This window comes from Mustelus asterias, chromosome 26 (genome assembly GCF_964213995.1).
Source record: "Mustelus asterias chromosome 26, sMusAst1.hap1.1, whole genome shotgun sequence".
NCBI classification, from domain to species: domain Eukaryota; kingdom Metazoa; phylum Chordata; class Chondrichthyes; order Carcharhiniformes; family Triakidae; genus Mustelus; species Mustelus asterias.
In genome coordinates this window covers 1,400,768-1,424,676 of record NC_135826.1, presented here as the reverse complement: position 1 = coordinate 1,424,676, position 23,909 = coordinate 1,400,768, and the positions used below count along the sequence as shown (strand labels likewise).

General features: G+C 52.3%; 1 protein-coding gene across 2 annotated transcripts in view; it reads left to right on the top strand.

Moving 5' to 3' along the window:
• Positions 1–23,909, top strand: part of LOC144479401 (lipoprotein lipase-like) — a 32,283-nt gene that overhangs the window by 4,638 nt on the left and 3,736 nt on the right. For both annotated transcript variants that reach the window (XM_078198024.1, XM_078198025.1), the window contains exons 3-9: positions 1,384–1,563; positions 6,686–6,797; positions 8,529–8,762; positions 9,601–9,843; positions 13,900–14,020; positions 15,855–16,088; positions 17,941–18,050. In XM_078198024.1, coding sequence (XP_078054150.1) covers positions 1,384–1,563; positions 6,686–6,797; positions 8,529–8,762; positions 9,601–9,843; positions 13,900–14,020; positions 15,855–16,088; positions 17,941–18,022 — 1,206 coding nt within the window. In that variant the 3' untranslated portion in view covers positions 18,023–18,050. The remainder of the gene's footprint in view (positions 1–1,383; positions 1,564–6,685; positions 6,798–8,528; positions 8,763–9,600; positions 9,844–13,899; positions 14,021–15,854; positions 16,089–17,940; positions 18,051–23,909) is intronic.

The window sequence follows — 23,909 nt, the reverse complement described above, 5'->3', positions numbered from 1 at the left end:
AGCACAATCAAATAGAAATCCATCAGTAATGTCTAATCAGTGCTCCCTCAGTAAATGGAAACGGTTACAAACTCTAATTGGTCTTGAAGTTTATTTATTAGTCACAAGTAAGGTTTACATTAACACTGCAATGGAGTTACTGTGAAATTCCCCTAGTCACCACAGTCCGACGCCTGTTCGGGTCAATGCACCTAACCAGCATGTTTTTCAGAATGTGGGAGGAGACTGGAGCACCCGGAGGAAACCCACGCAGACACGAGGAGAATGTACAAACTCCACACAGACAGTGATCCAAGCCGGGAATCGAACCCAGGTCGCCAGCGCTGTGAAGCAGCAGTGCTAACCATTGTGCTATCATGCCACCCAGATACCTTGTCAGCCAGATAGGTAGACAAACATGTTACTGGCCGGATTCACCACACTAAATCCAAACTCCAGCAAGGAATGGATGGGCAGAGTGGCCTCGATTGCTCAAAAACAACATACAATCCAACTTCAACACTCCCCTCAAACACACTCAATCCAACCTCAACACTTCCCTCAAACTCACTCAATCCAACCTCAACACTCCCCTCAAACACACTCAATCCAACCTCAACACTCCCCTCAAACACACTCAATCCAACCTCAACACTCCCCTCAAACTCACTCAATCCAACCTCAACACTCTCCTCAAACACACTCAATCCAACCTCAACACTCTCCTCAAACACACTCAATCCAACCTCAACACTCCCTCAAACTCACTCAATCCAACCTCAACACTCCCCTCAAACTCACTCAATCCAACCTCAACACTCCCCTCAAACTCACTCAATCCAACCTCAACACTCCCTCAAACTCACTCAATCCAACCTCAACACTCCCCTCAAACTCACTCAATCCAACCTCAACACTCCCCTCAAACACACTCAATCCAACCTCAACACTCCCCTCAAATTATCAGATCTCTCCCATCAAAGAGGTACGGTAGGATTATCTTTATAAAATAACCTTCGCATTGCCAGTGTATGCCAATGCACTTCACCGCCAGTGAGGTTTGTTGTAATTGTGGCTGCAATGATAATGTCAGAAACACAGGAGTTAATTGCACAGCAAGCCCGCCCAAGAAGCGGTGTGATGTTAACCTGATTTGTTTCCAGTATTGTGATTTTAAAAAGCTCCTGTATCTTTCTGAAGAACGGAGTTAGTGACTAATAATACGTCTGATAGTAACAGCAGTGAAACAGAGACTTATTCAAGCTCGATAGTCTATATTTACTGTGGGGAGTCTGTCCTTAATGTTTGTCAAGAGACTGTCCCTACATGGGTTTTTCTCATTTTTCTGCCAATATTCGTACAATTTCATACAGTGATTTCATTCTCATTATGCTTGCTTTGTAGGTTACAGGCATGTTTGAGAGTTGGATTCCAAAGCTAGTCCAGGCTTTATATGAGAGAGAGGGGGACTCCAACGTTATTGTGGTGGACTGGTTAACTCGAGCTCATCAACACTATCCAATTGCTGCTGACAACACTAAGCTGGTTGGCCGTGACATAGCCCACTTTGTTGAGTGGCTGGAGGTGGGTCTCACTCCCTTGTGTCTTTTCCATTTTTGCCTCTGTCTTCACTTCAGCTTCAGAATTTCCAGAAGGATATCTCCACTGACCCCAGTCTCTGGGTGCTATTACACAGTGATGCCCGAATAAAAACACAAACATCTCTTTGTAAATTTCTTTGCCACCAAATCTCTTGTGAACCGCAAAAGCCCCCCACAGTCTCCCTCCCCCCCACACAGCCCCCCATCACCCATAGCCCCCCCACACAGCCTCCCATCACCCGCAGCCCCCCCACACAGCCTCCCCCCCGACACAGCCTCCCCCCCGACACAGCCTCCCCCCCGACACAGCCTCCCCCCGACACAGCCTCCCCCCGACACAGCCTCCCCCCACACACAGCCTCCCCCCACACACAGCCTCCCCCCACACACAGCCTCCCCCCACACACAGCCTCCCCCCGACACAGCCTCCCCCCGACACAGCCTCCCCCCGACACAGCCTCCCCCCGACACAGCCTCCCCCCCGACACAGCCTCCCCCCCGACACAGCCTCCCCCCCGACACAGCCTCCCCCCGACACAGCCTCCCCCCGACACAGCCTCCCCCCGACACAGCCTCCCCCCGACACACAGCCTCCCCCCACACACAGCCTCCCCCCCCACAGCACCCCCCCCCCCACCCACAGCGCACCCCACACACCCTCCAAACCACACACAGCCCCTCCCACACACACCCCTCCCATGAACAGCACACCCCAACACAGCCTCCCTCCCACACAGCCTCCCCCCCACACACCCCTCCCACGAACAGCACACCCCAACACAGCCTCCCTCCCACACAGCCTCCCCCACACACAGCCTCCCCCACACACAGCCTCCCCCCCACACAGCCTCCCCCCAACACAGCACCCCCCCCAACACAGCCTCCCTCCCACACAGCCTCCCCCACACACAGCCTCCCCCCAACACAGCCCCCCCCCCACACAGCCTCCCCCCCTCACAGCCCTCCCCACACAGGCCCCCGCACACACAGCCTGCCCCCCCGCACACACAATCTCCCCCCCGACACACAGCCTCCCCCCATGCACAGCCTCCCCCCCCCCACAGCCTACCCCCCACACCTCTCCACCCCCACGTAGCCTCCCCTCCCCCAGCCTACCCGCCCACCCCCCATCTCACTTCCTGCCCGTCACTCATCTTTGCTGAGATCTGAAACATCATTTCATTAGATCTCAAGCTTCTTTTAATTAGCAAATTAACAACGGCAGCAAGACAATGCATTTGTAACAGATATGCATTTATATCATGCCTTTCACGCCCTCTGACCATCCCAAAACACTTTGCAACTAATCAAAGATCTTTGTACTGTAGTCACTGTTGTCCTAATGAGTCCACTGAGTTTGAGAATGATTTGCTTTCTGTCTGGTTCAGTGGATTCTGAAATAAGTCCAATGTGCGATAAGGAAACTTTGCCCATGGTACAGGAAGGGTTTTGTAGAGGAGTTGTCCAGAGGTTTGTGCACTCTCTGCCATACATTGGCTTTGCCTGTGCACATTCCCGTTGATGTCTCTGTGTTTGGTACCTTCCCAAATGTGTCTTCTCCATTTTGGTTGATCACAAGCCAGGGACTCCCATGAATCTTGAGGCTACCTTTTGGTGATATTTTGAGGACAATGTTTCCCCTGTCCTCCCAGGAATCTCCTGCCAGAACTGAGTTCCAGAGTGAGCTTGGCAGTCTGGTTTGGGTGTATGAAAAGCATGTCCCACCCAGTGAAGCCGGTTTCGGGTGATTCATGCCTCAATGCTGGGAACGTTGGCTCGGGAGAGGACGCCTTTGGGTGGCATTTCTTGTCACCAGATTTGGAAGATCTTGTGAAGGCGTTGCTGGGTACCTCTCCAGTCTCCTGAAGGTTGTCCAAGTCTCTGTAGCCTCTAGGAGTGCGGGGATCAGAGCTGCCTGGTAAACCGCAACTTTAACCTCGCGTTTCAGATCCTGATCCTCAAATACTCTTTGCCTCAGCTGGCCCAATGCTGAGCCGGCAGATCATTTTAATTTGGATAAATCTGGTCACCTGTGTCGGCCTTTGTAGAGAGGAGGCTCCCAAGATACGGAACAGAGTCAACATAATCATAGTGAGGGAGGTGTTGTGAAGTGAGAAAAGACTGTTGTGTAGTCACTGTGGTAATATTGGAAATGTGGTAGACAGTTTGTGCACAGCATGATCCCACAAAAGCCATGACATCACCCACAAACTCAACAGCTGCAGTTTCTTCATTCTTTCATGCAATGTGTTGCTGGTTGGGCCCCCAGCATTTGTTGCCCATCCCTAATTGCCCTTGAACTGAGTGGCTTGCAAGGCCATTCCAGAGGGCATTTAAGAGTCAACCACATTGCTGTGGGTTTGGAGTCACATGTAGGCCCAGACCAGGTAAGGACGGCAGATTTCCTTCCCTAAAGGACATTAGTGAACCAGATGGTAGTTATTATGGTCACGGTTGCTGAGGCTATCTGTATAATTGAATATGAATTCCACTAGTTGCCGTGGTGGGATTTGAACCTGTGCCCCACTGAGTTACTAGTCCAGTGACATTACCACTGCACAACCATCTATCCTCAACTCTGACAGTTCTGGGTACTTGGTTTTAGGGGGAGTGCAGAGTACCTTTATTGGGATGGTAACTGTGGGTCTATTGGCTGCCGTGTTTCATATATTACAACAATGAGTACACTTGTAAAAGTATCCCCTTGGCTTTGCGATGTCAGGAGCGGGGTCGCCAATCATCCCTGATTTTCCAGCATCTTCCTGGAATTGACCTGTTGTCTTGCCTCCCTGGTCAAGGCTGCCCGGAATGTGATTTGTCCAGGATTTCTGCTACAGGAGTTGTTTCTATAGATATTCCTTTTCTGAGGAAGGATGTTCTTGCTCTTGAGGGAGTGCAGCGAAGGTTTACCAGGCTGATTCCGGGGATGGCGGGACTGATGTATGAGGAGAGATTGACTAGGTTAGGATTGTTTTCACTGGAGTTCAGATGAGTGAGGAGGGAATCTCATAGAGACTTATAAATGCAGGGAGGATGTTCCCGATGGTGGCGGAATCCAGGGGTCACAGTCTGAGGATTCGGGGTAGACCATTTAGGATGGAAATGAGGAGACATTTCTTCACCCAAAGAGTGGTGAGCCTGTGGAATTCATTACCACAGGAAGTAGTTGATGTCAAAACATTGAATGTTTTCAAGAGGTGGCTGGATATAGCACTTGGGGCGAATGGGATCAAAGGTTATGGGGAGAAAGCAGGATTAGGCTATTGAGTTGGAAGATCAGCCATGATCGTAATGAATGGTGGAGCAGGCTCGAAGGGCCGAATGGCCTCCTCCTGCCTGTCCTCGGCACTAGTGACGCCACGTTCAGAATACTGTGTACAGTTTTGGTCCCCTTATCTAAGGAAAGATATATTCTCACTGGAGGCTGTGCGGAAGAGGTTTACTCAGATGATCCCGGTTATGGAGGGATTGTCTAATGAGGAAAGACTGGTTGGGTCTGTACTCCTTGGAATTCAGAAGAATGAGAGGTGATAACAAAGAACAAAGAACAGTACGGCACAGGAAACAGGCCCTTCGGCCCTCCAAGCCTGTGCCGCTCCTTGGTCCAACTAGACCAATTGTTTGTATCCCTCCATTCCCAGGCTGCTCATGTGACTATCCAGGTAAGTCTTAAACGATGTCAGCGTGCCTGCCTCCACCACCCTACCTGGCAGCGCATTCCAGGCCCCCACCACCCTCTGTGTAAAAAACGTCCCTCTGATGTCTGAGTTATACTTCGCCCCTCTCAGCTTGAGCCCGTGACCCCTCGTTGAGCCCGTGACCCCTCGATATGTTTGAAACATTGAAGGTTCTCAGGGGGTTTGGACAGGGTAAATGTTAGGAGAATGTTTCCACTCATGGGGGAGTCTCGGACCAGAGGACAGAGTCGCAGAATAAGGGCTGCACATTTAAGACAGAATTGAAGAAGAATTTCTTCTCTCAGCAAGTGGTGAATCTTTGTAATTCTTTACCCCGGGAAGTTGTGGAGGTCGAATCCTGGAACATTCTCATGCCTGAGATCCAGAGGTTTTTAATCAGCCGGGGAAATAAGGGTTACAGAGCGAAGGCAGCAATATGAACTCAGGGGGTGTTAGAACAGCCATGGTCTTATTAAATGGTGGAGCAGGCTCGAAGGGCTGAATGACCTCTTGGTCCTAGTTCTTACTGCCTTACGATTGTAGAGCTATTCTCTGTATTTGTGTCCATGAAGCTACTGGTCTGATTCCGGGAAATATTGATTTGTTTTTTTCCCTTGCTGATGTGATTGAATCAGAGATGAGGACAGCTCGTTCCGTTCTGTGGGAATGTGAAGTGTGATGGTGAGATTACTGTCTACCATAACAGCTCCACCTCTGTACTGCAGATAGAATATGCTAATGTGTGACAGAGACGATGATGTACCTCTGACATCAGTTAGTCATGTGTTGGACCCTCCAGGGAAAGGGCAATGCACCTTGTGTGGATGTAGTGCTAACAAACACATGTTAAACAGATACCAGAGACTGTCTGAGGACTAAGTCCCACACCTCAAATCCAAGTCAGAAAGCCCCAATCTCAGAACGCTCTCCACTTATCATGGTGTTGTGCGAGACTGTTTAATTGTGTTTAGATACAGGTCCCAGCAAGAAATCACACCCTGCCCTTTATCTGGGAACTGGATTTGGATCATTGTACCAATCGCTCATTATACATGCAACATCAGACCCTGTTTCCTGTCTTGGTCCAATAGGACAAAAGGTCAAAGGTTGCTGGCAGTAGGACACTATTGATCATGCCCTGTCTTCTCCAACTAAAAGTAGCCCCACCCTGTGCCATGTCTTGAGAGATTCAGCTGCAAGAATCAAATAGAATTTTCCTGAATTAGAATTTTAAAAATTCCACCTGTGATTATGGATCAAAAATGAGTAAATGATGCTGGTCAGCAACAAGCTGGTGTTGGACTGAGCTTATGAGGATGAACGGCCTCCTCCTGTGCGACATGCTAGAAGGGCTGAATGGCCTCCAGCTGCCCTAGGAATGCCACAAAGATCAATAAGAAGTGTGTGTCCTCTATTCATTCCCTATAGGAAACGCTGAACTTCCCAACCCAGCAAGTCCACATGTTGGGGTACAGTCTCGGGGCTCACGTTGCCGGCTTCGCAGGAAATTACGGACTCTACAAAGTGGGTCGGATAACAGGTACAGTCATGGTACAGTCCGGATAATGGCACTGTCTGGAATGTGCACTATTCAGCTTACCATGGGTGTGGTGGAGAGTGATTGGCCAGTTTGTTTGTGGAGGGCCCATGAGGGGTGAGGGCCCATGAGGGGTGAGGGCCCTTGAGGGGTGAGGGCCCGTGAGGGGTGAGGGCCCATGAGGGGTGAGGGCCCGTGAGGAGTGAGGGCCCTTGAGGGGTGAGGGCCCTTGAGGGGTGAGAGCCCTTGAGGGGTGAGGGCCTGTGAGGGGTGAGGGCCCGTGAGGAGTGAGGGCCCGTGAGGAGTGAGGGCCCTTGAGGGATGAGAGACCGTGAGGAGTGAGGGCCTGTGAGGAGTGAGGGCCCTTGAGGGATGAGGGCCCGTGAGGGGTGAGGGCCCGTGAGGAGTGAGGGCCCTTGAATGGTGAGAGACCATGAGGGGTGTGGGCCTGTCAGGGTTGTGGGCCTGTGAGGGGTGAGGGACTGTGAGGGGTGTGGGCCCGTGAGGGTACTGGGCCCGTGAGGGGTGAGGGCCCTTGAGGGGTGTGGGCCCGTGAGGGGTGAGGGCCCTTGAGGGGTGTGGGCCCATGAGGGGTGAGGGCCCGTGAGGAGTGTAGGCCCGTGAGGGCCCGTGAGGGGTGAGGGCCCGTGAGGGGTGAGGGCCCATGAGGAGTGAGGGCCCTTGAGGGGTGAGAGACCATGAGGGGTGTGGGCCCGTGAGGGTTGTGGGCCCATGAGGGGTGAGGAACCGTGAGGGGTGAGGGCCCATGAGGGGTGAGGGCCCGTGAGGGCCCATGAGGGGTGAGGGCCCATGAGGGTTGTGGGCCCGTGAGGGGTGTAGGCCTGTGAGGGGTGAGGGCCCATGAGGAGTGTAGGCCCGTAAGGGGTGAGGGACCGTGAGGGGTGAGGGACCATGAGGGGTGAGGGACCGTGAGGGGTGAGGGACCGTGAGGGCCCGTGAGGAGTGTGGGCCCGTGAGGGTTGTGGGCCCATGAGGAGTGTAGGCCAGTGAGGGGTGAGGGACCGTGAGGGGTGAGGGACCGTGAGGGGTGAGGGACCGTGAGGGGTGTGGGCCCGTGGGGGGTGAGGGACCGTGGGGGGTGAGGGACCATGAGGGGTGAGGGACCGTGGGGGGTGTGGGCCCGTGGGGGGTGAGGGCCTGTGAGGGGTGAGGGACCGTGGGGGGGTGAGGGACCGTGGGGGGGTGTGGGCCCATGGGGGGTGAGGGCCCGTGAGGGGTGAGGGACCGTGAGGGGTGAGGGACCGTGAGGGGTGAGGGCCCATGAGGAGTGAGGGCCCGTGAGGAGTGAGGGACCGTGAGGGGTGAGGGACTGTGAGGGGTGAGGGACCGTGAGGGGTGTAGGCCCGTGAGGGGTGAGGGACCGTGAGGGGTGTGGGCCCGTGGGGGGTGAGAGACTGTGGGTGACGGGAGATGAAGTCAGAGCGGGTAGAATGAGGAGAGGATGCAGAGTGTAAATAGGAGCCAGTCTGTTGGAAACTCACTTGTTGCAGACAGTTTTGGGAGAGTGTGAGAGCGATTGAGAACAAGGTGATTAACTGAGGTGTGTGCTGATGCATGAGGAGTTTGGGCCTGCGGTCTTGTCTCTATGTTGTGCTCAAGAGTTAAAGATGTAAGTAATGAATGTATTTGTAATTATTTCACTGATATTTGACTGAACTCTGTGTATTGATTTATTTAATGTCTGTGTTTCTATTTGTTTTCTCCCTGCCTCAGGCCTTGACCCTGCTGGGCCGAAGTTTGAAGGGGTGGAGGCCCACTATCGCCTTTCCCCGGACGATGCTGTGTTTGTGGACGCCCTGCACACGTTCACCCGGGGATCACTGGGCCGGAGTATTGGGATCCAGCAGCCGGTGGGCCACGTGGATATCTATCCGAATGGAGGAAGCTTTCAGCCTGGCTGCAGCTTGGGAAGAGTGTTGGGAAACATGAGGTCACAAGGCGTGTACGGTGAGGACACCGGCTGCAGTCAGCTCCAGAGTTTATAACAGAAAGAGAAGCAAATTGCATTTATATAGCACCTTTCAAAGTCTCATGATGCAGCCAATTAAGTACTTTCAAAGTTCTTGTGATCATGAATGTGGGAATATGGTTGAGAATTTTTGCACAGAAAGATTCCATTAATTTCATAGGCTGTTTAATTGACTTTGATGGAGGGGTTAACATCCTGACTTGGAAATGTATCCAGAGATTGAGCCGGGAACCAGAATTTATCAGGTTCTGAGGTAGCATGAAGTCAACATGTCGTCCAATGAGAGTCGGTGCGTCGGTTGGAGGGTCGGTCGGAGGGTCGGTCGGTGTGTCGGTCGGTGCGTTGGACGGTGGGTTGGTCGGAGTGTCGGTCGGTGGGTCAGTCAGTGGGTCGGTCGGTGGGACGGTCGGTGCGTCGGTCGGTGAGAGTCGGTGCATCGGTCGATGCATCGGTCGGTGAGAGTCGGTGGGTCGGTCGGTGCGTCGGTCGGTGCGTCGGTCGGTGCGTCGATCGGTGTGTTGGTTGGTGGGTCGGTTGCTGCGTCGGTCGGTGCGTCGGTCGGTGCGCCAATTGGTGTGTTGGTTGGTGGGTCGGTCGCTGCGTCGGTCGGTGCGTCGGTCGGTGCGCCAATTGGTGTGTTGGTTGGTGGGTCGGTCGCTGCGTCGGTCGGTGCGTCGGTCGGTGCGCCAATTGGTGTGTTGGTTGGTGGGTCGGTCGCTGCGTCGGTCGGTGTGCCGATTGGTGTGTCGGTTGGTGAGCAGTCTCTGCAGACACGCATTCCCACCAGTCTCTAATTACCAGTTTGTTTTTTCACAGCTGTGGCCGATGCCATTAAATGTCAACATGAGCGAGCCATTCACCTGTTCATCGACTCGCTCCTGAACGAAAAGTACCCGAGTGTTGCCTACCGCTGCTCCAACCAGGAGACGTTTGAGAAGGGTGTTTGCCTGAGCTGCCGTAAGAATCGCTGCAATACACTGGGATATGATGTGCGCAAAATCCGAAGCAAAAGGAGTGGCCGTATGTACCTGAAGACCGGGGCAGACATGCCCTTCCGAGGTAGGCATCAAACCCAGTGCCACCCTGCCCACCTGCCGCATCATTAACTCCAAGCCCAGGACCAGGTGTTAGAAATAGCGTGTGTCTCTAATAGAGGCACCATCTCCTGTCCTTACAGGAAGCCCCCTCCATTGGTCAAGTTATTAATTGGAGTTGCTGAGCTTTATGTTGGCAGAAGCGATTTGTTAAACAGAATGTTTAATCCTCTCAGTTGCTAAATTTGCACCTTCAAGGTTTGAGTTTATTATGGGAACCTCATCCCACTGAAACATTGATCTCTCCCCATGTCACCTCTGTATCAGCCTCCTCGGGCTGTTGGCTCAGTGAGTATGTTCCCATTGATTCTGCATGTTTATCCACCATGGTGAGTTTCCCAAAGCTTGTGTAACTATGACTATCCAAAGGAATCTTTCCCTCTCACCCCAACCCATGTCTCCACCCTCCACAGTCCATATGAAGAGGTATGTATCAAATGCCTTGTGAAAGCCCATGTCCACCACATAAATAGCATCACCCTCATTGACCCTTTCTGTTACCTCCTCAAAAAGCTCCAGCAAGTTAGTTAAACACAATTTTCCCTTTAGAAATCCATGCTGCCTCTTCATAATCAACCCACATTTTTCCATGTGACTAACTCTATCCTGAAATTTGTTTCTAGAAGCTTGCTCACCACTGATGTTAAACTGGCTGCCCTGTAATTGCTGGGGTTACCCTTACAACCTTTTTTGAACAAGGATGCAACATTTACAATTCTCCTTTCCTCTGACACCTCCTCTGAGTCTAGAGAAGACTGGAAGAGTATGGCCAGCACCCCTCACTTTCCATCCTCACTTCCTTCAATAGCCTCGATGTATCTCATCCGGTTCCAGTGACTTGTTAACTTTCAGTATCAACGGTCTATTCAACACTTCCTCCTTATCAATTTTGAACCCTTCTAGGGAGAGAGTTTTCTCATCTGTTGCCATGGTCTGGGCAGTATCTGCATCATTGATAAAGATGGATGCAAAGTATTCATTTAGTTCCTCAGCCATGCCCTCTGCTTCCTGTGTAAATTCCCTTTTAGGTCCCTAATCGGTCCTATTCCTCCTTTTACCAGCCTTTTACTATTTATGTGCCTATAGAAGAATTTGGGATTCCCCTTTGTTGGCTGTCAGTCTTTTCTCATAATCCCTCTTTGCTTCTCCAATGGGCTTTTTCAATCCCCTCTGAACCTCCTGTGTTCCTCTTGATTCCCAACTGTATTTTCTACCTGACACCTGTCATAAGTACACTTTTACTTCCTTTAAGAAGTGTTAGGTTTTTTAGGGAACATTAAAACTGACAAAGCCCCAGGGCCTGATGGCATCTATCCTAGACTGCTCAGGGAGACGAGAGATGAAATTGCTGGGCCTCTGACGGAAATCTTTGTCGCTTATTTGGACATAGGTGAGGTCCCTGAGGATTGGAGGATAGCGAATGTGGTCCCGTTGTTTAAGAAGGGTGGCAGGGATAACCCAGGAAATTATAGGCCGGTGAGCTTGACGTCCGGGTAGGGAAGTTGTTGGAGAGGATTCTTAGAGACAGGATGTATGTGCATTTAGAACGGAACAATCTCGTTAGTGACAGACAGCATGGTTTTGTAAGAGGGAGGTCGTGCCTTACAAATTTGGTGGAGTTTTTTGAGGAAGTGACAAAAACGGTTGACGAAGGAAGGGCTGTGGATGTTGTCTATATGGATTTCAGTAAGGCTTTTGGCAAAGTCCCACATGGGAGGTTGGTTGAGAAGGTTAAGGCTCATGGGATACAAGGAGAAGTGGCTAGATGGGTAGAAAACTGGCTTGGCCACAGGAGACAGAGGGTAGCAGTCGAAGGGTCTTTTTCCAGCTGGAGATCTGTGACCAGTGGTGTTCCGCAGGGCTCTGTACTGGGACCTCTGCTATTTGTGATATATATAAATGATTTGGAAGAAGGTGTAACTGGTGTTATCAGCAAGTTTGCGGATGACACAAAGATGGCTGGACTTGCGGATAGCGAAGAGCATTGTCAGGCAATACAGCAGGATATAGATAGGCTGGAAAATTGGGTGGAGAGGTGGTAGATGGAATTTAATCCGGATAAATGCGAAGTGATGCATTTTGGAAGAAATAATGTAGGGAGGAGTTATACAATAAATGGCAGAGCCATCAAGAGTATAGAAACACAGAGGGACCTAGGTGTGCAAGTCCACAAATCCTTGAAGGTGGCAACACAGGTGGAGAAGGTGGTGAAGAAGGCATATGGTATGCTTGCCTTTATAGGACGGGGTATAGAGTATAGAAGCTGGAGTCTGATGATGCAGCTGTATAGAACGCTGGTTAGGCCACATTTGGAGTACTGCGTCCAGTTCTGGTCGCCGCACTACCAGAAGGACGTGGAGGCGTTAGAGAGAGTGCAGAGAAGGTTTACCAGGATGTTGCCTGGTATGGAGGGTCTTAGCTATGAGGAGAGATTGGGTAAACTGGGGTTGTTCTCCCTGGAAAGACGGAGAATGAGGGAGATCTAATAGAGGTGTACAAGATTATGAAGGGGATAGATAGGGTGAACGGTGGGAAGCTTTTTCCCAGATCAGAAGTGATGATCACGAGGGGTCACGGGCTCAAGGTGAGAGGGGCGAAGTATAACTCAGATATTAGAGGGATGTTTTTTACACAGAGGAATGCGCTGCCAAGTAAGGTGGTGGAGGCAGACACGCTGACATCGTTTAAGACTTACCTGGATAGTCACATGAGCAGCCTGGGAATGGAGGGATACAAACGTTTGGTCTAGTTGGACCATGGAGCGGCACAGGCTTGGAGGGCCGAAGGGCCTGTTTCCTGTGCTGTACTGTTCTTTGTTCTTTGTTATTAATTCCTATCTTCTTTTTCATCCAAGGAGTTCTGGATTTGTTTGTCCTCCCTTTCCCTTTTAAGGGAAAATACCTTGACTGGGCCATTTCTATTTTGATAGTTGCCCATTGTTCAGCTACAGTTTTTCCCACCAACCTTTCATCCCAGTCTAACCGGACCAGCTCCGTTCTTGCCCCATTGAAGTCGGCTCTTCCCCAGTTAATCATTTTTACTCTGGATTGTCTATTATCCTGTTCTAATATCATCTTAAACCTTACAATACAATGATCACTGTTTCCTAAATATTCCCCACTGGTCCTTAATCTATTTGGCCCACCTCATTTCCAAGAATCGGGTCCAACAGTGCATCCTTTCTTGTTGGACTGGACACAGACTGCTGTGGAAAATTTTCCTGAACACAATCTAGGAACTTTCTCCGCCCTTTACACTCCCACTGTCCCAGACCACATTTGGGTCAATAAAGACCCCCATTAAAACTACTCTAACATTTGCATTTCTCTGTGATTTCCCTGCAGATTTGTTCCTCCACATCCTTCTCACTAGTTGGCGATCTATAGACTATACCGAGTGATGTAATTGCACCCTTTTTGTTCCTTAGCTCAAACCTAATAGATTCTGTCCTTGACCCTCTGGGACATCCTCTTTCTCCAGGAGTGCAATGCCCTCCTCAACCACCCCACTCCCCCTTTCCTTCCTTTCCTATCTTTTCTGAACACCTTGTACCCAGGAATATTTAACACCCAGTCCTGCCTTTCCTTGAGCCAGATCTGTTATCACCACAACATCATAATTCCACATGTCAATCTGTGGACTCTCCAATCCTACTGACTACGCTCTGTGCATTCACTGTACATGCACAGTATCCCTGATTAAGATGTGATTACTTTCTCACTTACTCTGACTTCACCTATTAGCTTACTATTCTGCATTCTATTGCTTTCTGTCCCAGTATTTTGGTATTCCTGTCTAATATTTCCTCTTGGTTTCCACACCCCTGCAAGTTAGTTTGTTGTCCTCCTGACAGCACTGACCATCTGTGTGAGGCCAAGCTGGGGAAGGAACCCCCCCCCCGAGTGTTTCTGTGAGGGGTAACCCGAACTTACTCCAGAGAGATTGCAGTCAGTGATTGGAGACGGATGTTCCAATAATGCTTCTGATTGTCCCAGTAATCAATATCTCTTTTCTCCCACAGTTTATCACTATCAGTTAAAGATGCATTTCTTCAGGAACATTAACCAAACTGAGACATCTGCAAATTTCCTCATTTCACTGTGCGGAACCCTGAATGAATCCAAAGGACTTGTTGTTCGACTGTGAGTATATTGCAGCAGTGAGTGAGTGCTGGGTGAAATCTTGTGGAGGTGATGGGATCTTGCTTGCTGGCTGAAGACTGGGCGAAAGACCCAAGTTGCCCCCATTGGGGATGGTCCACCAAACCACAAGCCAATCAGACAATTTACTCGCCAGCCATGGCCCTTTCCCTGGGGTCAAGAGGCTGGCAACTCTTTAGCTCATGATGTGGAGATGCCGGTGTTGGACTGGGGTAAACACAGTAAGGAGTCTAACAACACCAGGTTAAAGTCCAACAGGTTTATTTGGTAGCAAAAGCCACTAGCTTTCGGAAAGCTAGTGGCTTTTGCTACCAAATAAACCTGTTGGACTTTAACCTGGTGTTGTTAGACTCCTTACTCTTTAACTCAGCAGCACCACAGTGGAGATGGTGGCTGCTGCTGGGAAGACACCAAGGCCAAAAGTCACAGAGTGTGGTTGAATGAGGGAGCCGTCCCCAGGAGATGAGAAGCTGCCCGCACAGTTTATCCATTGTGCTGTCCCCATGGTGACAGGCCGCCCTACTGCCTGGGTTAATCTCACCAATGGCGGGATGGGATCCTTAAGTGGTCATTAATTCTCCATTAACTGCCTCAATTAGCAGTGGGATGGGAAACGAGACCACCGGCCTTCCCAGCTGGACTGAATATGGTGAAGGCTGGAAGCCGCTGTGGTCCCACACGACCCTCTCCCACCTGATTAAATACCCGCACTCGCCCCACACAGCACTAGAGAGGCAGAAGATTCGCCTCCCCCTGTGGGTGGGACCCGCAGCTCTGAGACAGGAGGTCAGAGACGTAAGCACGGAATCCAGACTGTTGCTTCAACTGCAGTACTGAGGGAGTGCTGCACTGCCGGAGGGGCTGCTATTCTGACAAGATTTAAACGGAGTCCCATCGTGCAGGCGGATGTAAAAGATCCCACGGCACAATTAAAAGAGGAAAACGGGAGTGATCGCACTGTCCTCAGCCGGATTGGTTCATCGCTGTTTGTGGGAGTGTGCTGTGTGCCAATTGGCAGCTACATGTCTCCACATTACATGGCGGCACGGTAGCACAGTGGTCAGGGCAGCACGGTAGCACAGTGGTTCGCACTGCTGCTTCACAGCTCCAGGGTCCTGGGTTCGATTCCCAGCTCGGGTCACTGTCTGTGTGGAGTTTGCACATTCTCCTCGTGTCTGCGTGAGTTTCCTCCGGGTTTCCTCCCACAGTCCAAAGATGTGCGGGTTAGGTTGATTGGCCATGCTAAAATTGCCCCTTAGTGTCCTGGGATGTGTAGGTTAGAGGGGTTAGTGGGTAAAACGTGTAGGGATATGGGGGTAGGGTCTGGGTGGGATTGTGGTCGGTGCAGACTCGATGGGCCGAATGGCCTCTTTCTGTACTGTAGGGTTTCTATGATTTCTATGACTTCAAAAATACTTGAGCGGTAAGACACTGTGAGGTCTAACAAAATTCAAAATTCATTTTTCATCAGTTCTTACTGTCACAGTTGCTTGTTACAGAATAGCAGTCCCTCCGGCAGTGCAGCACTCCCTCAGCACTGCAGTTGCAGCGACAACTTGGATTATGTGCTCAAGCTCTGACCTTCTGTCTCAGAGGTGAGGGACCCACTCGCTGAGAGTCGAGTTCTCTGCCCTCTACAGAGCTGTGTGGGGCTAGAGAGGGTATTTAATCAGGTGGGAGAGGGTCTTGTGGGACAGCAGTTGCTTGTTACAGAAGATTCCACATTCGACAAGGTATTTTCTGATGTAATGAAGGACTCTGTGTCGTTGCTTCCATTGTGTCTGATGTTTATTGATATCCTCGTGTCCTTTGACAGCCCAGACATTTTGCCAAACAGAACCTATTCCTTCCTGGTTCACACTGAGATTGATATTGGAGAGTTGCTCATGGTGAAGTTAAAGTGGGAATCCTCCTCTTCGCTCTGGTCAAGCATCATGGGAACAGTCAGCAACCCATGGACAATGTGGAAATTCTGGGAGAGCAGTGAGCAGGTCACCAGTGACCTGGAGATAAGGAAGATGCGAGTGAAGGCTGGAGAGACACAGAAAAGGTTGGTTCGGATGTTCACAGAGCCTACAGGGGAGCAGTGATTCTCCCACACCCACTCACCTGTAACCTCTGGGGCAGAATTGTTGTTGCTGTCATAAAACGGGATGTTCAATACTGGCACCTCTCAAAGCACTGGCACTGTCCCCAGCACTGGCACTGTCCCCAACACTGGCACTGTCCCCAACACTGGCACCACCCCCAGCACTGGCACCACCCCCAGCACTGGCACCACCCCCAGCACTGGCACCTCCCCCAGCACTGGCACCTCCCCAACACTGGCACCTCCCCAGCACTGGCACCGCCCCCAGCACTGGCACCACCCCCAGCACTGGCACCTCCCCCAGCACTGGCACCTCCCCCAGCACTGGCACCACCCCCAGCACTGGCACCTCCCCCAGCACTGGCACCTCCCCAACACTGGCACCTCCCCAGCACTGGCACCGCCCCCAGCACTGGCACCACCCCCAGCACTGGCACCTCCCCCAGCACTGGCACCTCCCCCAGCACTGGCACCTCCCCAACACTGGCACCTCCCCAGCACTGGCACTGCCCCCCAACACTGGCACCTCCCCAGCACTGGCACCGCCCCCAGCACTGGCACCTCCCCCAGCACTGGCACCACCCCCAGCACTGGCACCGCCCCCAGCACTGGCACCTCCCCCAGCACTGGCACCACCCCCAGCACTGGCACCTCCCCCAGCACTGGCACCTCCCCCAGCACTGGCACCTCCCCAACACTGGCACCTCCCCAGCACTGGCACTGCCCCCCAGCACTGGCACTGCCCCCCAGCACTGGCACTGCCCCCAGCACTGGCACCTCCCCTAGCACTGCCCCCAGTGCTGGCACCGCCCCCAGCACTGGCACCGCCCCCCACACTGGCAATGCCCCCAGCACTGGCACTGCCCCCGGCACTGGCACCTCTTCCAGCGCTGCCGCTGCTCCCCAGAGCTGGCACCGCCCCCGCTGGCACCACCCCCACTGCTGGCACCGCCCACACCACCAACACCGCCCCCAGCCCTGGCACTGCCCCAAGCACTGGTTAGCACTGCTACCTCACAGCGCCAGAGACCTGGGTTCAATTCCCAGCTTGTGTCACTGTCTGTGTGGAGTTTACACATTCTCCCCGTGTCTGCGTGGGTTCCTCCGGGTGCTCCGATTTTCTTCCAGGGTCCAAAGACGTGTGGGTTATGTGGATTGGTCATGCTAAATTGACCCTTAGTGTCAGGGGGACTAGCTAGGGTATATGCATGGGGTTATGGGGTTAGGGGCTGGGTGGGATTGTGGTTGGTTCAGACTTGATGCACCGAATGGCCTCTTTCTGCACTGTAGGGATTCTATGATTCTATAAATTTTTGTGAAGCAAAGGTATTAAGGGATATGAGCCAAAGGCTGGAATATGGATTTGGGCACAGATCAGCCATGATCTCACTGAATGCTGGAACAGACTTGATGGGCTGAATGGCCTGTTCCTGTATTTCTCAGCCCCCCCAATGCTTTAAATCTTTCTGTTTTACTGTAAATAACATCTCCATAAAATCTGCATGAACAGCCTGGTTAAGGACGAATGCTGAGAAAGATGCAGCCGGGAATGTCCCATTGTCAAAGTGCCAATCAGCTTTGAAAAGCATTGACTGACAACGTGAGGTTAACACATCCTGAGGTCTGATCCCAGGCTCTAACATTGGTGAAAGATCATTGGAGACCCAGAGTGAGGAGCAGCTGCTCTGGGATTGGACTGAACTTCTGCCAGTGTTCGAGTGCGAGATTGTAGAACCATCTGCCCAAACTCAGTGAAGTTTAGCTGTCCTGCTCTGAATAACTGTTGATTAATGTTTCCCTTTTGTAAATACAGGATTGTGTTCTGCGCAAAAAACTCCGCCTCTGTGAAGCTGCAGGCTGGACAGGAGTTGACATTTGTGAAGTGTCACAATTGAGGGATTTGCCGGAGATCCACCAGAGAAGGTGAGTGCTGTGGTTAAGGGATGAGCAATGAATGTGTCATTGAAGCTTTTCCACTCCCTTACCCAATCCTAAATTCTTCTAACCATCAGAGACACAATCAGGGAACACAGTTTTCCTTTGGTACTGAGATAATCGCTCAGCAAGAGTGAAACCATCGATTATCAGATGAGCAGGTGAGGGGTTTGGGACACAGGAACATTTGTCACTTGGATATCTCTGCTCTGAGCTGCACCACATCCACTATCTGTGGGTAAGGTGGTCGCCAGATTTCTGTCAGCGTGATTGGAGTCACTCTCCTGAATGTTCCCAATCCAGTGGCAGTGCAGCTGAACACAAATGAGCAGACTTATTGAGAAATTCAAAAAGACTTGCATTTACATAGCACCTTTCACATTTACCAGACACCACAAAGCGTTTTACAACCAATGAAGTACTTTGAATGTAATCACTGTTGTAATGTTGTAAAGACAGCTGCCAATTTACACAGCAAGATCCCACAAACAGCAATGTGGTCATGGCCAACTCACCTGCTTTTTGTGATGTCGTTTGAGTATTGGCCAGAACAATATAATGACAAAATTATTTTAGTGGCACTGCCCCCAGCCCTGGCACTGCCCCCAGCCCTGGCACTGCCCCCAGCCCTGGCACTGCCCCCAGCCCTGGCACTGTCCCCAGCCCTGGCACTGTCCCCAGCCCTGGCACTGTCCCCAGCCCTGGCACTGTCCCCAGCCCTGGCACTGTCCCCAGCCCTGGCACTGTCCCCAGCCCTGGCACTGCCCCCAGCCCTGGCACTGCCCCCAGCCCTGGCACTGTCCCCAGATCCCTGGCACTGCCCCCAGCCCTGGCACTGCCCCCAGCCCTGGCACTGTCCCCAGCCCTGGCACTGTCCCCAGCCCTGGCACTGTCCCCAGCCCTGGCACTGTCCCCAGCCCTGGCACTGCCCCCAGCCCTGGCACTGTCCCCAGCCCTGGCACTGCCCCCAGCCCTGGCACTGCCCCCAGCACTGGCACTACCCCCAGCCCTGGCACTGCCCCCAGCACTGGCACTGTCCCCAGCCCTGGCACTGCCCCCAGCCCTGGCACTGTCCCCAGCCCTGGCACTGCCCCCAGCCCTGGCACTGTCCCCAGCCCTGGCACTGCCCCCAGCCCTGGCACTGCCCCCAGCCCTGGCACTGCCCCCAGCCCTGGCACTGCCCCCAGCACTGGCACTACCCCCAGCACTGGCACTACCCCCAGCCCTGGCACTGCCCCCAGCACTGGCACTACCCCCAGCACTGGCACTACCCCCAGCCCTGGCACTGTCCCCAGCACTGGCACTACCCCCAGCACTGGCACTACCCCCAGCACTGGCACTGCCCCCAGCACTGGCACTACCCTCAGCACTGGCACTGCCCCCAGCACTGGCACTACCCCCAGCCCTGGCACTGCCCCCAGCACTGGCACTGCCCCCAGCACTGGCACTACCCCCAGCACTGGCACTACCCCCAGCCCTGGCACTGCCCACAGCCCTGGCACTGCCCCCAGCACTGGCACTGCCCCCAGCACTGGCACTGCCCCCAGCACTGGCACTGCCCCCAGCCCTGGCACTGCCCACAGCCCTGGCACTGCCCCCAGCAGTGGCACTGCCCCCAGCACTGGCACTGCCCCCAGCACTGGCACTGCCCCCAGCACTGGCACTGCCCCCAGCACTGGCACTTCCCCCAGCCCTGGCACTGCCCACAGCCCTGGCACTACCCCCAGCACTGGCACTACCCCCAGCCCTGGCACTGTCCCCAGCCCTGGCACTGTCCCCAGCCCTGGCACTGTCCCCAGCCCTGGCACTGTCCCCAGCCCTGGCACTGCCCACAGCCCTGGCACTGCCCACAGCCCTGGCACTGCCCACAGCCCTGGCACTGCCCCCAGCCCTGGCACTGTCCCCAGCCCTGGCACTGTCCCCAGCCCTGGCACTGCCCACAGCCCTGGCACTGCCCACAGCCCTGGCACTGCCCACAGCCCTGGCACTGTCCCCAGCACTGGCACTTCCCCCAGCCCTGGCACTGCCCCCAGCACTGGCACTGCCCCAGCACTGGCACTCCCCCAGCCCTGGCACTCCCCCAGCCCTGGCACTGCCCCCAGCCCTGGCACTGCCCCCAACCCTGGCACTGCCCCCAGCACTGGCACTGCCCCCAACCCTGGCACTGCCCCCAGCACTGGCACTGCCCCCAGCCCTGGCACTGCCCCCAGCACTGGCACTGCCCTCAGCACTGGCACTGTCCCCAGCCCTGGCACTGCCCCCAGCACTGGCACTGCCCCCAGCCCTGGCACTGCCCCCAGCACTGGCACTGCCCTCAGCACTGGCACTGTCCCCAGCCCTGGCACTGCCCCCAGCACTGGCACTGCCCCCAGCCCTGGCACTGCCCCCAGCACTGGCACTGCCCCCAGCACTGGCACTGCCCCCAACCCTGGCACTGCCCCCAGCACTGGCACTGTCCCCAGCCCTGGCACTGTCCCCAGCCCTGGCACTGCCCCCAGCAGTGTCAGGCTTCGCTCAGTGGCTGACACGTTCTGCTTTGTCAGAAGATTATGTGTTGAAGCATCACTCCAATAGTACAAGCTGATATTTTCAGTGCTGAGGGAGTGCTACTCTGTCAGAAGTGTCATCTTTCAGATGAGATGTTAAACCAGGTGGACAGAACTGCAGTAGTTTAAAAAGGCAGCACACCACCACCTGCTCAAGGGCAATTAGAAATGAGCAATAAATGTTGGTCTAGCCAGCGATGCCCACATCCCATGAATGAATAAAAAATAAAAATCCCACAGCCCTACTATGAAGAGCAGCAAAGGGATTTTCACCAATATTTATCCCTCAGCAACACCATTAAGATTATCATCATTATCTGATTAGTGTTTGTGAGATATTTTCCCTTCATTGGAACACTAGGTTGGCTTTGAAGCATTTGGAACATCCTGAGGTTTTGAAAGACGCTATATCAATGCACATCTTTCTTTTATTTATGATAGAGCCCAGAGTGGGTCAGTGTAATTCAGAAATTCACACTGTGGTTCCCACCCTCAAGGTTGGAGGGGATCCCTTGGCTACTCTGCCAAGCTGTCCTGAGTGCGGTTTTGCTTGGCCCACTGGTTAAAGACAGTTCTTCTGATTGGCCGAGACTCAGGTTTGCTTGACCATCAAATTGGCTTGAGTGAATTTCCAGGTGTTTCATTTCGCCCTCTGTTCTTACGCTGCTAATGACACTCGGAGCTTATTCATTATCCCTAAAACTTGAGTCAAGCCAGTAATGGATACTCTATATGTGCAGCCTGAACAATAATCGAGAAGCGTGAACACCACAGAGGACGGTAGTCTCTTGGTTTTCACCCTTGACATTAAGCCCAGTCCCATTTGCTTCATCTGCAGCACAGTGTAGACCATCGACACGATGCACCACAATGCACCCATGTTACTGTGCCCGCACCTCCCTACCATGTCAACCTCCAGCACTCAGAACTTCAGGGCACAAAGCAGACACGTCCCCTCCAAAATGAGAATGGCACTGCCAAATCTACACTCCCGTGCTGGTCTAGAAAAATACAGGGGAAGATTAAACAGGAAAAGAAAGCTTATCATAGTCACAAAAACTCAACACTGCAGATAGCCGAGAGAAGTATAGAAAGTACAGGGATCAAGTAAAAAGAAATAAGGAAATCAAAGAGAGGGCATGAAAAAATATTAGCAAGCAAGACTATTGAAAACCCAAAGATGGTTTAACAGTGTACAAAGAGCAAAGGGATAGTTAAGGAAAAGGTGGGACCTGTCAGAGCTGAAGAAGGGAACTTGTGTGAAAATGCGGAGGATATGGGAAGAGCATTAAAATAATTTTTTGACTCTGTATTCACAAAGCAAAGAGATGATGCAGATATGGTAATCCAAGAGGAGTAGTGTGAAATATTGGATAAAATCATAATGAGACAGGAAGTGTAGAGGAGTTGAAAGTGGATAAGTTCCCAGGCTGGATAGATTGTTCCCTCGGATGTTGAAGGCGGTCAGGGAGGAAGTAGCAGATGCTCTGAGGATGATTTTCCAATCTTCACTAGATACAGGGGCAGTGCTGGAGGACTGGAGGAATGCAAATGTGCTTCCATTGTTTAAAAAGGGTAACAAAAGAAATGCCAATTATAGTCTTATTTTGATGATGGGTGAATTGTTAGATTCAATCCTGAGAAATCAGATAGACTGTCACTTAGAAAGACAAGGGTGTGTCAGGGATACACAGCATGGCTTTGTTAAAGGAAGGTCATGTCTTACAAATTTGATTGAATTCTTTGAAGACGTGACAAGGAGGGTTGATGAAGGTAGTGCAGTGGATGTTGTGTACATGGATTTTAGCAAGGCGTTTGACAAGGTCCCACGTGGCAGACTGGCCAAAAAAAGTAAAAGCCCTTGGGATACAGGGTAAAGTGGCAAATTGGATCCAAAGTTGGCTTAGTATTCGAAAACAAAGGGTAATGGTTGATGGCTGTCCTTCCGAGTGGAAAGCTGTTTCAAGTGGAGTTCCACAGGGCTCAGCTGTTTGTTTTATATAATTAACAATTTGGACTTGAACGTGGAGAGCACGATTGAGAAGTTTGCAGACAACACAAAAATAGTGGATAGTGTAGCGGATAGCTGTAAACTCCAAAATGATATAGATGGGTTGGTGGAGTGTGTAGGAAAGTGGCAGGTGGAGTTTAACTCTGATAAGTGTGAGGTAATGCATTTAGGGAGGTCAAACAGTAAAAGTGAATACATAATAAATGGGAATATACTGAGGGTGTCGATGAAGTGAGACCTTGGCATGCAAGTGCACAGATCCATAAAGGTAGTAGTACAGGTAGATCATGTTGTAAAGAAGGCATATTGGGATGCTGTCTTTCATTGGCAGAGTTATAGAGTACAAAATTAGGGATATAATGATGAAACTGTATAAGACACTGGTGAGGCCACAACTGGATTTTGTGTGCATTTCTGGACAGGAAGGATGTGATCGCACTGGAGAGTGTGCAGAGATTTACTAGAATGCTGTCAGGGCTGGAGAATTGTAACTATGTGGAGAGGTTGGGTTGTTTTCCTTGGAACAGAGAGAGCTGAGGGGTGACATGATTGAGATATACAAAATTGTGAGGGTTAGAGAGACAGTAGACAGGAGAAACCTGTTTCCCTCGGCAGAGTGTTCAAAAACCAGGGGTCATAGATTCAAGCTAAGTGGCAGAAGGGTTAGAAGCGAACATGAGGAAAAATATTGTACGCAGAGGGTGGTGGGTGTCGGAAATTCGCTGCCTAAATTGGTGGTACTTTAAAAAGTACCTGGATCTGCTTCTTTTGGGCCATGTGGAGGAAGATAGGATTAAAAAAGGGCATCTGGGTGTCTTTGGGCCAGCGTGAACAAGATGGGCTGAATGGCCCCCTGTGTTGTATGATTTCTATGGTTCTATAATGCCTCTCCCAGGTCAGACACCATCCTGACTTTGACAGTTATTACTATTTTCTGATCCTCATTGGGTCAATGTCCGGGATTCTCCGATCTCGTTCACCCCACCACCGCTGCCAATGAGAACAGAGAATGTGGCGCTCAGCCAAAACTCCATTCACTGCAGCACGGAGAATCCCAGCGAGGGCGGGGAATCCCAGCGAGGGCGGGGTCGGAGAATCCCAGCGATGGCGGGGTCGGAGAATCCCAGCGAGGGCGGAGAATCCCAGCGAGGGCGGGGTCGGAGAATCCCGGCGGGGTCGGAGAATCCCAGCGAGGGCGGGGTCGGAGAATCCCAGCGAGGGCGGGGTCGGAGAATCCCAGCGATGGCGGGGTCGGAGAATCCCAGCGAGGGCAGGGTCGGAGAATCCCAG